Source organism: Ranitomeya imitator, chromosome 6, assembly GCF_032444005.1.
Source record: "Ranitomeya imitator isolate aRanImi1 chromosome 6, aRanImi1.pri, whole genome shotgun sequence".
Classification (NCBI taxonomy): domain Eukaryota; kingdom Metazoa; phylum Chordata; class Amphibia; order Anura; family Dendrobatidae; genus Ranitomeya; species Ranitomeya imitator.
The window spans coordinates 164,018,642-164,036,604 of NC_091287.1; the positions used below are offsets into that span (position 1 = coordinate 164,018,642).

General features: G+C 43.5%; 1 protein-coding gene across 2 annotated transcripts in view; it reads right to left on the minus strand.

Moving 5' to 3' along the window:
• NPSR1 (neuropeptide S receptor 1) overlaps window positions 1-17,963 on the minus strand; it is a 551,858-nt gene that overhangs the window by 399,470 nt on the left and 134,425 nt on the right. For both annotated transcript variants that reach the window (XM_069732482.1, XM_069732481.1), the window contains exon 2: window positions 16,024-16,165. In XM_069732482.1, the coding sequence (XP_069588583.1) occupies window positions 16,024-16,165 (142 nt within the window). The remainder of the gene's footprint in view (window positions 1-16,023; window positions 16,166-17,963) is intronic.

Sequence of the window (17,963 nt, forward strand, 5' to 3'; positions counted from 1 at the left end):
AGAAAAGCCATCCCAGCACTCCACCAACATGTCAAAGAATGCATTGTCAATGCACTGAGGCAAATCGGTCAGTTGAAAGGCGCACCTCACAACAGATGCATGGACCAGTAGGCATGGCCAGGGACATTACGTGTCCATCACGGCACACTGGGTTAATGTGGTGGATACAGAGTCCACAGGGGACAGCCATAGTGGCACAGTTCTGCCGAGCCCACGGTCTAGGAAATAGTTGGCTGTAGGCGTTGGCCCCCCTCCTCCTCCTCCTCCAGAAGCAAAAGCTCGTCCACAGAGCGCAGTTGCACGACCACTCCATCCCCTGCTGCCAGTGTTGCACCCGAGGTGTCCCATTATCGAACAGTTTGTGGTAAGCGTCAGCAGGCTGTGCTGCAAATGAAGTGTTTGGGCGACAACAGACAAACCGCGGAAGTACTGGCCGAGTACTTGCAGCAAGAAACTGAGTCATGGTTGGGCAGTGTACATCTTGAGGCAGGCAAGGTAGTCAGTGATAATGGAAGGAATTTTATGGCTGCCATAGCCCTTTCAGAACTGAAACACACACCTTGCCTTGCTCACACCTTGAACCTGGTGGTGCAGTGCTTCCTCAAAAATTACCTTGATTTACCAGCCCTGCTCCTGAAGGTGCACAGACTTTGCCCGCACATCCGCCGGTCGCCCGTACACTCCAGCCGTATGATGAACCATCAGTGATCGCTGAATCTTCCCCAGCACCGCCTAATAATCAATGTTGCAACAAGGTGGAACTGCACACTGCACATTCTTCAGAGGCTGTGCGAACAGATTCATGCTGTCATGTATTTGTGGGAGGATACACATACAGGCAGGCAGTTGGATGGCAGACATGGAGTTGTCTGGTGTGCAGTGGTCGAAGCTAAAAAAAACCTCTGTCAAGTCCTTCAGTGTTTTGAGGAATGCACACGGCTGGTCAGTGCAGACGACCCCATCATAAGCATGAGCATTCCACTAATGCGTCTGCTGATGCAAAATTTGACGCACATCAAGGAGCAGGCGTCTGCGGCCGAGGAGGTGAGAAGCCTTGATGACAGTCAGCCATTGTCTGCTCAGGGAAGTCTCCAGGACGAGGTGGCGGATGAAGAGGAGAAGGAGGATGATGGGGATGAATATTTATGGGAGGAGGATGCTACTCAGGGGGCAATAGAAACTGGTGGCATTGCAAGGTCAGGTATATGGTTTTTGCGGGCCACAAGTGATGTAGATTTTCAAGAAAGTGCTCCTCAACCCAGCACAAGCAGTGAATTGACACCTGGAACTTTGGCCCACATGGCAGAGTATGCCTTGCGTATCCTAAAACAGGACGCCCGAATTATCAAAATGATGACCGATGACGATTACTGGTTGGCCTGCCTCCTGGATCCACGATACAAAGGAAAATTACAAAATATCATGCCACATGAGAATCTTGAGCAAATATTGGCTAGAAAACAAGCAACTCTTGTAGACTGTTTGGTTCAGGCATTCCCAGCACACAGCGGCGCTGATGGTTCTCACACGAGCTGTAGGGGGCAACATGGCAGAGGTGTTAGAGGTGCACAAAGCCGAAGTGGCGTTGGACAGAGGGGATTTATGACCAGGTTGTGGAGTGATTTCGCAATGACCACAGACACGACAGGTACTGCTGCATCGATTCAAAGTGACAGGAGACAGCATTTGTCCAGTATGGTTACCAACTATTTTTCCGACATTATTGATGTTCTCCCTCACAGGACATTCCCCTTTGATTACTGGGCATCTAAACTAGACACCTGGCCCGAATTGGCAGAATATGCATTACAGGAGCTCGCTTGCCCAGCTGCTAGTGTGCTATCAGAAAGAGTCTTCAGTGCTGCTGGTTCAATACTGACCGAAAAAGGACACGTCTGGCTCCCTGAAATGTTGATGATCTAACCTTCATTAAAATGAACCAATCATGGATTTCGAATTATTTTGCCCCACCTTCCCCTGCTGACACGTAGCTTGCCAGAAAAATTTCTTGTTTTTGGCCTCCTCTTACTGACTGCTCCAATTCCGCCATTTGCAGGTGCCGAATGTCCAACATAGGCCATTTGTATACCTCCCTAAATGGACTGACTCCCCCCACAGGGCCGTGGTCACAACTTGGCGCAAGCACCCATGCGAGTGCCGTTTGCCTGGACAGGTGGGTTTGCCCACTCTGGGGTGACGCCACCGGCACAGGGTCCCGCATAGTACAATGAAGTGTCTCTGACGGAGGTGGTTCACAACCAACGTCAGACACACCATCATAATATGAGGGGCCCTGTGCCAGTACAGCTGCCCACGAGAGAGTGTTCCCACCCCCAGCTCGAACTGTGCTCTACCACTTGCAAAACTTACCTCTCCCTGCCCCACCACTGTGTAGTCTGTGCTGTTAAATCCTTAAATGGCACTGCCAATACAAATTTGTTGCAATGATAGATGATAGTAAAAATATACAGGGGCCCTGGCATCCATTGAGACCCCTTAATACTTTGCGCCAACTACCACTCTCTGCAACTCTGCAGAGGAGCCCATTCTGTACCTCGCTATGCCACCAGTTTATTTATGAACAATTCCTTGGCAGACATTTAGCCCACTTTAGTATTTTGGCCTACTAACTGTGTCAGGCACTTATAACAGTTATCCTCCGCTGAACAAAGCTATGCCACCTGTGTACTGCTGTTACCAATTGTGAACTGCATGTAGCCTACTTACTTATTTGTGCCTAGTAACTGTGTCAGCCTCTCATGACAGTTGTCTTCCCACGCTGAACCAAGGTAGGCTGCCTGGTTAGTCCTGCTAGCAGTTTTGAACTGCATGCAGTCACCTTTTTTATGTTAGGCCTCTGTCTGTCTGTCTGCCTGCGCCACACATTACAACTGTCCCCCGCTGAAAAAAGCTAGGCCACCTGGTTATTCCTGCTAGCAGTTTTGAACTGCATTTAGCCACCTTTTTTATGTTAGGCCTTTGTCTGTCTGTCTGCGCCACACATTACAACTTTCCCTTGCTAAAACAAGCTAGGCCGCCTGGTTAGTCCTGCTAGCAGTTTTGAACTGCATTTAGCCACCTTTTTTATGTTAGGCCTCTGTCTGTCTGTCTGTCTGCGCCACACATTTCAACTGTCCCCCGCTGAAACAAGCTAGGCCGCCTGGTTAGTCCTGCTAGCAGATTCGAACTGCATTTAGCCACCTTTTTTATTTTAGGCCTCTGTCTGTCTGTCTGTCTGCGCCACACATTACAACTGTCCCTCGCTGAAAAAAGCTAGGCCGCCTGGTTATTCCTGCTAGCAGTTTTGAACTGCATGAAGCCACATTTTTTATGTTAGGCCTCTGTCTGTCTGTCTGTCTGCGCCACACATTACAACTTTCCCCCGCTGAAACAAGCTAGGCCACCTGGTTATTCCTGCTAGCAGTTTCGAACTGAATTTAGCCACCTTTTTTATGTTAGGCCTCTGTCTGTCTGTCTGCGCCACACATTACAGCTGTCCTCCGCTGAACCAAGCTATGCCGCCTGTGTACTCCTGTTACCAGTTTGGAACTGCATTCAGCCAACTGTTTTATTTTAGGACTACTCAGTCTGTCTGAACCACTTATTACAGTTGTCCTCCTTCGCTGAACCAAGCTATGCCGCCTGTGTACTCCTCTTACCAATTTAGAACAGCATTTAGCCTACTTACTTATTTGGGGCTAGTAACTGTGTTAGACTCTCACAACAGTTGCCCTCCACCACTGAACCCAGTTATGCCGCCTGTGTACTCCTCTTACCAATTGTGAACTGAATATAGCCTTCTTTTTTATTTTAGGCCTACTCTGTGTGTCAGAGCCACTAATTACACTTGTCCGCCTCCGCTGAACCACGCTATGCCGCCTGTGTACTCCTCTTACAAATTTTGAACTGCAATTAGCCACCTTTTTTATTTTAGGCCTACTCTGTCTGAGCCACTTATTACAGTTGTCCTCCGCTGAACAAAGCTATGCCGCCTGTGTACTCCACTTACCAATTTTGAACTGCATTTTGCCTACTTACTTATTTAGGCCTACTAACTGTGTCTGCCTCCCATTACAGTTGTCCTCCACTGAACAAAGCTGAGCCTCAATTTTCATCCGGTGTCAGATATTAAACTGCATTTGGCCTACTTCTTTGGTGGGGCCTACAAATGGTGTGTGCCGCTGCTTGGTGTTCTCCACTGAATAAAGCTGAGCCTCAATTTTCATCTGGTGTGAGATATTAAACTTCATTTGGCCTACTTCTTTGGTTGGGCCTACAAATAATGTGTGCCGCTGCTTGGTGTTCTCCACTGAATAAAGCTGAGCCTCAATTTTCATCCAGTGTCTGACATTACACTGCATTTGGCCTAATGGTTTGGTTACGCCTACTAACCTTGTCTGCCGCTCCTTGCATTTCTCCTCCACTCATCAAAGCTGAGCTTCAATTTTCATCCTGGTTAGGATATTACACTGCATTTTGCCTAATGGTTTGGTTACACCTACTAACGGTGTCTGCTGCTCCTTGCCTTTCTCCTCCACTGAACAAACCTGAGCTTCAATTTTCATCCTGGTTAGGATATTACACTGCATTTGGCCTTCTGGTTTGGTTACGCCTACTAACGGTGTCTGCCGCTGCTTGTTGTTCTCCTTCAACTGTACAAAGCTGAGCTTCAATTTTCATCCTGGTTAGGATATTACACTGCATTTGGCCTACTGGTTTGGTTACGCCTACTAATGGTGTCTGCCGCTCCTTGCCTTTCTCCTCCACTGAACAACGCTGAGCTTCAATTTTCATCCTGGTTATGATATTACACTGCATTTGGCCTACTGGTTTGGTTACAACTACTAACGGTGTCTGCTGTTATGATCTGGTGGCCTAGGAGCAGCATGAGATGTACTCTGGAGAAGGTGGTACCTGTACTGACCGCAAACCCTGAATTTAGCACCGCAACTAGAAGTAACCGTGGGGAGTACCTAACTCTCCCTAGACCCCTCGACACAGCCTAAGAACTAACTTCCCCTAAAGACAGAAACGGGAAAACTATCTTGCCTCAGAGAAAATCCCCAAAGGAGAGACAGCCCCCCACAAATATTGACTGTGAGAGGAGAGGGAAATAACATACGCAGACTTGAAATCAGGATTTAGCATAGGAGGCCATTCTAGCTAAAAAGAAAGAATAGGACAGAGTACTATGCGGTCAGTATTAAAACACTAGAAAATATCCACCTCAGAAAATACAAATCTCCACATCTGACTAAAGACATGGAGGGTATATCTGCATCTCCAGAGACACAGCTTGGCTGCAAAAAAATCCTTCACAGACAAAGCTGGACAAGACAAAACATGAAAATGCACAGAACTATAAGGTCCACAGCAGGTGGACAGCAAAAACAAAGCCAGAACTTATCTTTGTTGAAATGAACAGCAAAACAGGAGAGACCAGGTATGGATGTGAATCCTCCAAAAACAATGGACAACTGGCACTGACTAAAGGATAAAGCAGGACTAAATAGCCCAGCCCAAATTGCAAAAAGTGGATACACCTGATAAATGCTGCGATCCAAAGACAGCAGCACTACCACTCATAACCACCGGAGGGAGCCCAAGAGCAGAATTCACAACAGTCTGCCTCTCCTTGCCTTTCTCCTCCACTGAAAAAAGCTGAGCTTCAATTTTCATCCTGGTTAGGATATTACACTGCATTTGGCCTACTGGTTTGGTTACGCCTACTAATGGTGTCTGCCGCTGCTTGTTGTTCTTCTTCAACTGTACAAAGCTGAGCTTCATTTTTTATCCTGGTTAGGATATTACACTGCATTTGCCCTACTGGTTTGATTACGCCTACTAACGGTGTCTGCCGCTGCTTCTTGTTCTCCTTCAACTGTACAAAGATGAGCTTCAATTTTCATCCTGGTTAGGATATTACACTGCATTTGGCCTACTGGTTTGGTTACGCCTACTAACGGTGTCTGCCGCTCCTTGCCTTTCTTCTCCACTGAACAAAGCTGAGCTTGAATTTTCATCCTGGTTAGGATATTACACTGCATTTGACCTACTGGTTTGGTTACGCCTACTAATGGTGTCTGCCGCTGCTTGTTGTTCTCCTTCAACTGTACAAAGCTGAGCTTCAATTTTCATCCTGGTTAGGATATTACACTGCATTTGGCCTACTGGTTTGGTTACGCCTACTAACGGTGTCTGCCGCTGCTTGTTGTTCTCCTTCAACTGTACAAAGCTGAGCTTCAATTTTCATCCTGGTTAAGATATTACACTGCATTTGGCCTACTTCTTTGGTTACGCCTACTAACGGTGTCTGCCGCTCCTTGCCTTTCTCCTCCACTGAACAAAGCTGAGCTTCAATTTTCATCCTGGTTAGGATATTACACTGCATTTGGCTTATTGGTTTGGTTACGCCTACTATCGGTGTCTGCCGCTCCTTGCCTTTCTCTTCCACTGAACAAATCTGAGCTTCAATTTTCATCCTGGTTAGGATATTACACTGCATTTGGCCCACTGGTTTGGTTATGCCTACTATCAGTGTCTGCCGCTCTTAACCTTTCTCCTCCACTGAACAAATCTGAGCTTCAATTTTCATCTTGGTTAGGATATTACACTGCATTTGGCCTATTGGTTTAGTTACGCTTACTAACGGTGTCTGACGCTCCTTGCCTTTCTCCTCCACTGAACAAAGCGGAGCTTCAATTTTCATCCTGGTTAGGATATTACACTGCATTTGGCCTACTGGGTTAGTTACGCCTACTAACGGTGTCTGACGCTCCTTGCCTTTCTCTTCCACTGAACAAAGCTGAGCTTCAATTTTCATCCTGGTTAGGATATTACACTGCATTTGGCCTACTGGTTTGGTTACGCCTACTAACGGTGTCTGATGCTCCTTGCTTTTTACCTCCACTGAACAAAGCTGAGCCTCAATTTTCATCCTGGTTAGGATATTACAGTGCATTTGGCCTACTGGTTTGGTTACGCCTACTAACGGTGTCTGCCGCTGCTTGTTGTTCTCCTTCAACTGTACAAAGCTGAGCTTCAATTTTCATCCTGGTTAGGATATTACACTGCATTTGGCCTACTTCTTTGGTTACACCTACCAACGGTGTCTGCCGCTCCTTGCCTTTCTCCTCCACTGAACAAAGCTGAGCTTCAATTTTCATCCTGGTTAGGATATTACACTGCATTTGGCCCACTGGTTTGGTTATTCCTACTATCAGTGTCTGCCGCTCTTAACCTTTCTCCTCCACTGAACAAATCTGAGCTTCAATTTTCATCCTGGTTAGGATATTACACTGCATTTGGCCTACTGGTTTAGTTACGCCTACTAACGGTGTCTGACGCTCCTTGCTTTTCTCCTCCACTGAACAAAGCGGAGCTTCAATTTTCATCCTGGTTAGGATATTACACTGCATTTGGCCTACTGGGTTAGTTACGCCTACTAACGGTGTCTGACGCTCCTTGCCTTTCTCTTCCACTGAACAAAGCTGAGCTTCAATTTTTATCCTGGTTAGGATATTACACTGCATTTGGCCTACTGGTTTGGTTACAACTACTAACGGTGTCTGACGCTCCTTGCTTTTTACCTCCACTGAACAAAGCTGAGCCTCAATTTTCATCCTGGTTAGGATATTACAGTGCATTTAGCCTACTGGTTTGGTTACGCCTACTAACGGTGTCTGCCGCTGCTTGTTGTTCTCCTTCAACTGTACAAAGCTGAGCTTCAATTTTCATCCTGGTTAGGATATTACACTGCATTTGGCCTACTGGTTTGGTTACGCCTACTATCGGTGTCTGCCACTCCTTGCCTTTCTCCTCCACTGAACAAATCTGAGCTTCAATTTTCATCCTGGTTAGGATATTACACTGCATTTTGCCTACTGGTTTGGTTACGCCTACCATAAGTGTCTGCCGCTCTTTGCCTTTCTCCTCCACTGAACAAATCTGAGCTTCAATTTTCATCCTGGTTAGGATATTACACTGCATTTGGCCTACTGGTTTGGTTACGCCTACTAACGGTGTCTGACGCTCCTTGCTTTTCTCCTCCACTGAACAAAGCTGAGCTTCAATTTTCATCCTGGTTATGATATTACACTGCATTTGGCCTACTGGTTTGGTTACGCCTACTAACGGTGTCTGACGCTCCTTGCTTTTCTCCTCCACTGAACAAAGCTGAGCCTCAATTTTCACTGTTTCAGATATTAAACTGCATTTGGCCTCCTTGTTTTGTTGGGCCTACAAACGATGTCTGCCGCTGCTTGTTGTTCTCCTTCAACTGTACAAAGCTGAGCCTCAATTTTCACCGTTTCAGATATTAAACTGTATTTGGCCTACTTGTTTGGTTGGGCCTACTAACGGTGTCTGCCGCTCCTTGTTGTTCTCCTCCACTGAACAAAGCTGAACTTCAATTTTCACCGTTTCAGATATTAAACTGCATTTGGCCTACTTGTTTGGTTGGGCCTACTAACGGTGTCTGCCTCTCCTTGCTTTTCTCCTCCCCTGAAGAAAACAATGCCACCTGTCTACCCCTGTTACCAATTTTGAACTGAATTTAGCCTACTTACTTATTTTGGCCTAGTAACTGTGTCAGCCACTCCTTACAGTTGTCCTACACTGAACAAAGCAATGCCGCCTTTGTTCTCCTGTTACCAATTTTGAACTGCTTTTAGCCTACTCTCTACTTTTTTATTTTGGGCCTATACTTGTGTTTCCTCCTCATCCTGCCCATTGTCCATCAACTGCTGGATGAGTCTGCTGGTACATTGACCCAGACCACTACATTCCCCTTGCACTCTACACAGCCTGAATCTGACCTTGCTGAAAGTCAGGTTCCCCTTCCCGCATACTATACCATCTTACACAGGGACAAAGAGGAAGGTGCAGATGAAAGTGCAAGTTCCTTCACCAGGTGGGGGGGCATATTCATTGGCACTGGCACAGGGCCCCTCATAGTAGGCAAAAGTGTCTCTGGCAGTGGGAGGCGCCACCTGCCGTCAAACACACCGCCGTACTATGAGGGGCCCTGTGCCAGTGCCAACTAGTGGGCCCCCCCCCCCCGCTTGCTCAGGATCGCAGCACTAGCAAAGTTGAAATACTTGCCTCTCCCTGCTCCACCGCCGTGACGTATTCCGCGTTTCCCGGGCCCACAAAAATATTGAGCCAGCCCTACGCCCCCACAACTTTAGCCTTTAACTTTATTGTTTTCCTATCCTCCACTCACTGCTGACTTTGATTCCCCATTGACCTGCATTGGGTTTCGTGTTTCGGCCGAACCCCGACTTTTCGCAATAATCGGCTGATTTCACCCGACCCGACTTTTGAGAAAGTTGGGTTTCGCGAAACCCAACTTGATCCTAAAAAAGTAAAAGTCGCTCAATTCTACTGGTCACTATAGCCGACAGACTCTAAGGCAGTTATTTGACCATTAATTACCATGGCAATCATCAGGACCACACGATCAAGATCTCAGAATACCGATGGGGTTAAAGCGGAAGCCTTTACACTCTGTTAATATTTAGATGCCATAGTCACTATTGACAGCAGCATCTAAGGCAGAGGTCTCAAACTGCATTCCTCGAGGGCTGCAAACAGGTCATGTTTTCAGGATTTCCTTGTGTTGTACAGGTGATAATTTAATCACCTGCACAGAATGATTCCAGCACCTTGTGCAATGCTAAGAATATCTTCAAAACATGCATGGTTTGAGGCCCTCGAGAAATGCAGTTTGAGACCCCTGATCTAAGGATTTAAAAAGGCATGGTTCCTGTCAAAACCAATCAAGGTTGATAGAGCAAGGAGTCAGCTATAGTGTACAGTCAACAGCTGCTGCATTTTCACCAGTTGGGGGGATGCTATTGTTTGATATGTGGGGTCAGTAAAAAAACGTATTGGTGGTCACTAAGGGGTTAAAACCTAGTTACATATTTAAGCTTATGCAGTGGTTTAAGTATGCAAGCAAATGTTTATTCGTGTATTATGTCTAAATAGTCTTTTCTTCCCTTACTTATTCACTATTGTCATATGTTCCATTGCGTTTTTTAGCATGTATAGTTTATATACTGTTTTACATATGCAGGCAAATATTTATTGGTGTGTTTGTGTCTAAATAGTCTATTAATCTCTTACTTATTCAATATTTAGTTATATGTACAGTATGTTTGAGCGTGCATAGTTTATACAATATTTTTATAATATGCAAACAAATGTTTATTCATGTTATACGATTACCACATAGTGTACTGAATAATGGAAAAAAATCCAAATCCAGTTAACTGTTGTGGTAAACATAACCTTGCAATATGATTCTACTGATCATTACAAATACGGCGATACCTAAAATGTCCTGTTTTTATTATTTTATTTTTGAAAAAAAAAATCAGAAATATGCAAAAAAAAGTTTTTGGGTTCTGTTGCCATTTTATGAGACCTATAACATTTTCATTTTTAAGCCAATGAAGCTGTGTCAAGGCTTATTTTCTGTGGGGTGAGACAATATTTTACTAATCCTATTTTGAGATATATGTGACTTTTTGATCTCTTGTTACAGCTGTTTTGTGCATCTTTGGCATTCTTGAATATTTAGTTTATGGATACATACAGGTTCTTCTCACAAAATTAGACTATCATCAAAAAGGTAAATTTTCTACCACACTTTTTTCTTCCATTCCATAGCCAGCTTCTTTAGCAATGACCTTTTGTGGCTTACCTTCCTTGTGTAGTGTGTCAATGACTGCCTTCTGGACATCTGTCAAGTCAGCAGTCTTCCCCATGATTGTAGAGCCTACTGAAAAAGATTTATGAACCTTTTTAAATGCTTAGGAAGCCTTTGCAGGTGTTTTTTTTGTTAATTATTCAAATTTACTGAGATAATGAGTTTTTGGTTTTCATTAGCTGTAAGCCATAATCATCAACATTAACAGAAACACTTGAAACAGCTCACTCTGCTTGTATTGACGATATAATATATGAGTTTCACTTTTTGTATTGAAGAACTGAACTAAATTAAAGGGAACCTGTCACCCCCAAAATCGCGGGTGAGGTAAGCCCACCGGCATCAGGGGCTTATCTACAGCATTCTGGAATGCTATAGATAAGCCCCCGATGTATCCTAAAAGATGAGAAAAAGACGTTAGATTATACTCACCCAGGGGCGTTCCCACTGTTGGTCTGGGTCCTGCGCCTCCCATCTTCATAAGATGACGTCCTCTTCTGGTCTTCACGCTGCGGCTCCAGCGCAAGCGTACTTTGTCTGCCCTGTTGAGAGCAGAGCAAAGTACTGCAGTGCGCAGGCGCCGGGAAAGGTAAGAGAGGTCCGGCGCCTGTGCACTGCAGTACTTTGCTCTGCCCTCAACAGGGCAGACAAAGTACGCCTGCGCTGGAGCTGCAGCGTGAAGACCAGAAGAGGACGTCATCTGATGAAGATGGGAGGCGCAGGACCTGGACCAACAGTGGGAAAGCCCCTGGATCTAACGTCTTTTTCTCATCTTTTAGGATACATCGAGTGCTTATCTACAGCATCCCAGAATGATGCAGGTGGGCTTACCTCACACGCGATTTTGGGGGTGACAGGTTCCCTTTAACTTTTTGATGATATTCTATTTTTGTGAGAAGCACCTGTATGTGTTTATTTAATGTCTTCATTTTAAATGAGGAAAAAGGTGGGTGATTTGAACTTTTAGTTTTCTTTTTTCCTTTTTTTTACTTTGCACTGTTAGCTCCTTTAGGCAACTGGAAGATGCGATTGTCCAATCATTTGTGCTATATACAGCGACGAGACGGCATCGCTGCATATAGCAAAAACCATGGTCTCCTTTGAATCCCAGACACAGGCAGCTCCATAATGACAGGCACAGTGGTCATCAGCTAACCCCGGCTGTCATGACATTTCATGGGCAGCCTGTGATCACATTCTTTTATCTAAAGGTCATGAATGAAGAAAACAATGTTCATTTACTCTACACTCAGTACTGAAGAATTCTAGGCTGTGAACCTTCTACAACAAGCTAATGGAGATGTAAGAACACTTCCTCTAGCCCTAATTTGAGTTGTGCAGTGAAGATGCAGCACTTTACAGCAAAATAAAGCTGAAAGCTTTATCCAAAAATTCCAGTGCAAAAATATACAGTAAATGCAGTTCAAGGTAGAACACTACAGAGCCATTACCTACCATCATGGTTCAGATCATTTTTATGAATAACCCAATAAAAGCAAGTTGTGAAGTGCAGTTGATCAACTCGCTGCCAGTAAGCACCCTATCTTAAATCCGAACAATATCCGGTGTGTCATACTGCACAGCAGACAAATACATCTCTTGGAGGTTCATCTAATAATGTTAGTGGTGTAAACCGTCTAAAGAGGTGATCACTTTCAGGTTATGATGCAAGTTAAAAGCAAAAGAAAACTCAAAATCCAGAACTTTATCCTAGCTGCTAGATGTAGCTTTATCCTAGCTACAATATCAAACTTTATCTTAGCTGTGCTGGATGGGCTGGGGAAGACTTAAATGTTTTTCACTAGCTGATTTGTTGGTATATACAATACAAAAACATTGTTAACCAAATTAATTTTTGTGTGGTAGATTTGAGAAATTATTATCATCACATATGCAGAGCTACATTCACTCTGAAAACTGTATGTGGATGCATATGCGGCACCTGGTCGGTTATGTGTTACAGAAAATATCTAAAATACCACTGCAGGCATATAATAGAGCTGAAGTTATAAAATGAGATGTTAAATTGATGAGTAGTGCTAAGCGCTCATTATCGGCTAAGAGGCGGCAGGCAAGAGGCCTCTCATACCACAGAAATGATACACGATCCACAGCTATGAGTGTTTACACACCTGAGAGAGCCCTGAAGATGATGACGACAATGTGTTACAAATTTCCCAAAGCAGTTCAGGTCTTGAATCACATGCTGAAAATGTTGGTGATCTTGCTGTTAGTAATGATGTACGAGGGGGCCGCTGTTCAAACATTACTGTTTCAACATTTCTATTACCATCAAAGACATCTCTGCAATTTAAATGCCCACAAGCATATTGATCATTTCAAATGTGTAAATTTACAGCGTAGACATTCATTTGCAAGTGCCCTAAATGCCGTGTATGATGATATCAAGTAATTTCTGGATGGAATCATCAGAGACATTGAGTCTGGTGACTGCACAGTTGAGACTTGAAAGATGGGACACTGCAGATCCCATTTTCACTTCAATACGAACTCGGGATGATTTTAATTCTGAATTATTTTTAAATGCTGTTGCTGGCACAATACAAAAAATGCTGAATGTTTAGCATCCAATTCACAGAAAATAGCAGTTTCAATCATTAAAAGGAACCTGTCACCCCCAAAATCGAAGGTGAGCTAAGCCCACCATCAGGGGCTTATCTACAGCATTTTGTAATGCTGTAGAGAAGCCCCCGATGTATTTTGAAAGATGAGAAAAAGAGGTTAGATTATACTCACCCAAGGGCGGTCCCCTGCGGTCCGGTCCGATCGGCATCGCGGTCCGGTCCAACGCCTCCCATCTTCTCACGATGATGTCCTCTTCTTGTATTCATGCTGCATCTCCGGCACAGACGTATTTTGTCTGCCCTGTTGAGGGCAGAGAAAAGTACTGCAGTGCGCAGGCGCCAGGAAAGGTCAGAGAGGTCCAGCGCCTGTGAACGGGGCAAATATAGACAAGTACAATAGACATGAGGAAACAAGGCACACACAAGTACAGGGACCCTGCCCGCGAGAGCTCACAGTCTAATCAAAAATAAAACAATAAAAAAAATCAAACCTACTCAAATATTTGGTATTGCCGCGTTCAGAATTGCCCAATCTATCAATATAAAAAGGATTAACCTGATTGCTAAATGGGATAGCGAGAAAAAAAATCAAAAGGCCAGAATTATGCTTTTTTTGTCGCCACGACACTGCATTAAGATACAATAACAGGCGATCAAAAGAATGCATCTGCACAAATGTGGTATCATTAAAAACGTCTGCTCGTCATACAAAATAAAAGCCCTCACCCAACACGAGATCACAAATAATGGAGACGCTACAGGTAACGGAAAATTGGGCTTTTTTTTTTCTTTTTTTTTTTAGCAAGCTTTGGAATTTTTTTCACCACCTAGATAAAAGAGAACCTAGCCATGTTTGGTGTCCATGAACTCGTAATGACTTGGAGAATCATAATGGCCAGTCAGTTTTAGCATTTAGTGAACCCAGCAAAAAAAACAAAAAGCAAGTGTGGGATTGCACTTTTTTTGCAATTTTACTGCACTTGGAATTTTTAATCCATTTATGAGTACACGGCATGGTAAAACCAATGGTGTCGTTCAAAAGTACAACTCGTTTCACCAAAAATAAGCCTTCATGTGGCCATATTGATAGAAAAATAAAAACATTATGGCTTTGGAAAGAAGGGGAGCAAAAACGAAAACAAAAAAGTGAAAAAGCTCAGGGAGTTAAGGGATTAATACACTTTGATAGGGGTGGGACACCTGTCTGAGTTTGACGATCCACATGAATGTTTCACTACTGATGAAAATAAAAGGCAATATTTGCCTCACAGATTGCAAGCTGTCTAGTCCACCGCTGACTGCTTCCGACTGCAGCAATGACATCCCATTGCAAAAATGTCAGAGCGTTGGATCCAGTCACTGGTTGCATTAATGTTCCAATACAACCATCAATTGTCTGTATCATTTTAGAAAAAAATACATGTCTCCAGAGACATACTTTACTGAAATCATATCTGTTGCACAGTACAATGCTTATTAGATAGCACTGGTTACAAAGGCTGTCATTAAAGGGATGTGTGACTGCAAACTTATGAATCCCTCCAGTGCACACACTGTGCACTGTGGGGATTAAATGATTTCTGAGCCAAAATAGGAGGTAATGAATATGCTACACATACTACTGGCCAGGGCCCGTCTAGTGGGCTTGACCTTGCTCCATACACTTTTATTGAGTGATGTCACTCCCCGCCTAGTGATCTAACCATCCAGTGGGCATGTCCAACTAGAGGGTGCAGCCTCGCTCCATACAAGTGTATGGAAGCGAGGCCGTGCCCACGGAATATGCTCTGGCCTTGAGTATGTATAGCTCAAAAATATCCTCCTGTCCCAACTCAGAAACCAGCAAGTCCCCACAGCACACAGGGCGTACGCTGGGGGGATTCATAAGTCTGCAGTCCTACAGAGTAACTGCTTATTTATCAATTTGGACTGGACAACCCCTTTATGGCAAATTTATACATTGAATCGTTAATGATCATTGTTCTTTGAATGGATATGGTAGGAAACCCACTTTTTAATAAAAGGTCTATAAATTGGAGATAAGTTCACATGCCTGACCCCTTGTGGTCATGTGTGAATTATGTAACAGCATATTTAGTAATTTATAACATTACATCAACTAATTTACTGAAGTATGCAAATGTATTTTCTTTGACAAGATTTTATAGAGGGTTTTAAATGCTTAAGGGTTTTTGTCAATTTTAAAAAAACTGGATGCAGTATTTCTGGAATAGTAAATTGCTTTTCCAAATCTAATTTCAATGCTACATTAATATCAAATATGCAAATTGCCTCTTCTGAGAAAAAGAGGACTTAAACTCTTTAGCACCACCTGTTGGAAGTAGCGATCCTACAAGTCACAATCAACCCTTTAAAGAGTCGTGCAATATGACTTAGGATAAAAGCCAAATCAGTATCTCAATTTGCAGACACGGTGTTTTGGGCTGTTGGCCCTCGTCAGTGCGAAGCATGAGAACTGATTTGGCTAGGTGAGAGGCTCTGGACTGGGGTCTAAGGGGTATCGTTTCTCCTTATGGAGAGTGTACACTAATATCAATGCATTAATAATACTTGAAATTTACAATTTAGTTCTCAAAAGAATGTTACAAAATTAATACATTCTTGAGCTGATCTTAACTTCTTAATTCTAGGTAAAAATGGACTTAGAGGGGAATTGTCAATTCAGCAACATCTAAGGTGAATATTTAAACTATTATTTCTTACCTGTAATTGCAAGTTGTGTAACAAAAAATGTCATACGAGACTTTCTCTTTCGTACCCTCTCCTTCCATGTTAGGTACAAAACCACAGAATTTCCAACCATGATAACGACAAACAAAATCCAAAGTGTTATCAGTTGCTCTGTCTAAAAAAAGAGAAAAAACCTAATTAAATTAGATTGCATGGCACAGTTTGCAGTTTGCATCAAACATTCATGAAAATTATTCTTATTTAAGATAAAGAAATCTTTTGAAATTCTAATTCACCACCTATAACAATTTCTTCCCAATTATTTAATTTGTGTTGAATTGATTTGCAGAGTGAATAAAAATTTCTATAAAGCCTCCAATTGTCCTTTAAAAAGTGTGTAGTACTGTGAGATATCCTTGGACTGTATCCAACCCCTTTGGAGAGCAACGTTAACCATTGTTTACATTTTAAACTGACTGCCTTATAATAAATTATAAGGCATTTTTCCCAGTGAGTGAGTGGGCAGTACTATATACTACATGGCTGCTATATACTACGTGGACAGTACTATATACTACATGGCTGCAATATACTACATGGGCAGTACTATCTACTACATGGGTGCTATATACTACGTGGGCAGTACTATATACTACATGGCTGCTATATACTACGTGGGTAGTACTATATACTACATGGCTGCTATATACTATGTGGGCAGTACTATATACTACATGGCTGCTATATACTATGTGGGCAGTACTATGTACTACATGGCTGCTATATACTACGTAGGCAGTACTATATACTACATGGCTGCTATATACTACGTGGGCAGTACTATATACTACATGGCTGCTATATACTACGTGGGCAGTACTATATACTACATGGCTGCTATATACTACGTGGGCAGTGTTATATACTACATGGCTGCTGTACACTACGTGGCCTGTGTTAGATACTGCGTGGGCTGCATTATATACAACGCATCGGGTATTCTACAATATGCAAAACCAGGGTTGGTAAAAACCAACCCAAATTATGTTCTCTGTGGTCTGGGCTACCCCCGCCAGCCGAGACCCCGAGATCTTTCTGGTGCCGGCCAGCAGATCTCGGCGCGCGCACTATGCATGCGCCCGCCATTTTTTTTCTGGCAATAGAGGAGGATCGGGGACCCTATTTCTCTCTCTGATGTGCGATCACATCAGAGGAGAGAGAAATTAAATGGCACTTCGGACCTTTTTTTTGCGGTTGACGGTAAACGGTTAATACCGGTGATCGCAAAACCCGGGTCAGTGAAAACCGATCTGAATCATGTTCTCTGGGGTCTCTGCTACCCCGGGCAGCTGAGACCCCAGAGAAAATCCGACTCTGGGGGCGCTATTCGCTTTTTCCACAGCACCATTAATTAACGGAGCTGTGGTTTAAGTGCCCTTAACTACCTCTGTTAAAAGGCGTATCGACGGTCGTTAAGGGGTTAATGCTCCCCTTGTTTGTTGACACTGTGTGCAATATATCACACATGTAGTAATTCACAGTCACACTAAATGATGATGATAACAATGCTAATAACAGTTCACTGTATGTCACTTGAAACTATGATTTCTTTTCACAAACTGAGACTATCCTTTACTCTGTCTGGTACATCAGTCCTGAAACAGTACTTCACAATCATGTTAGACTTTTTTCTACCCTTATGCCCTGTGATCTGAGCTGAACTATCCATACAGAGTACAGGCATAAAATGGCATTCTTTGGCCAACCTTTGTTTTACACTACTGCGCCCCTCAAATTACATGTGGTTGTATTGCAGCAGGACTTTATGTGTGAGCCCTAGCTTCTGTGCTTCAGACATTTAGCCTGCTCAATGAGTGTGCAGCCTGGCACATGGACATTTTTATTTGACTATCCTCTCTAATCAATGTGCAAATATAGTGGAATCATGGATATGAATTTGAATCAAATTCAAT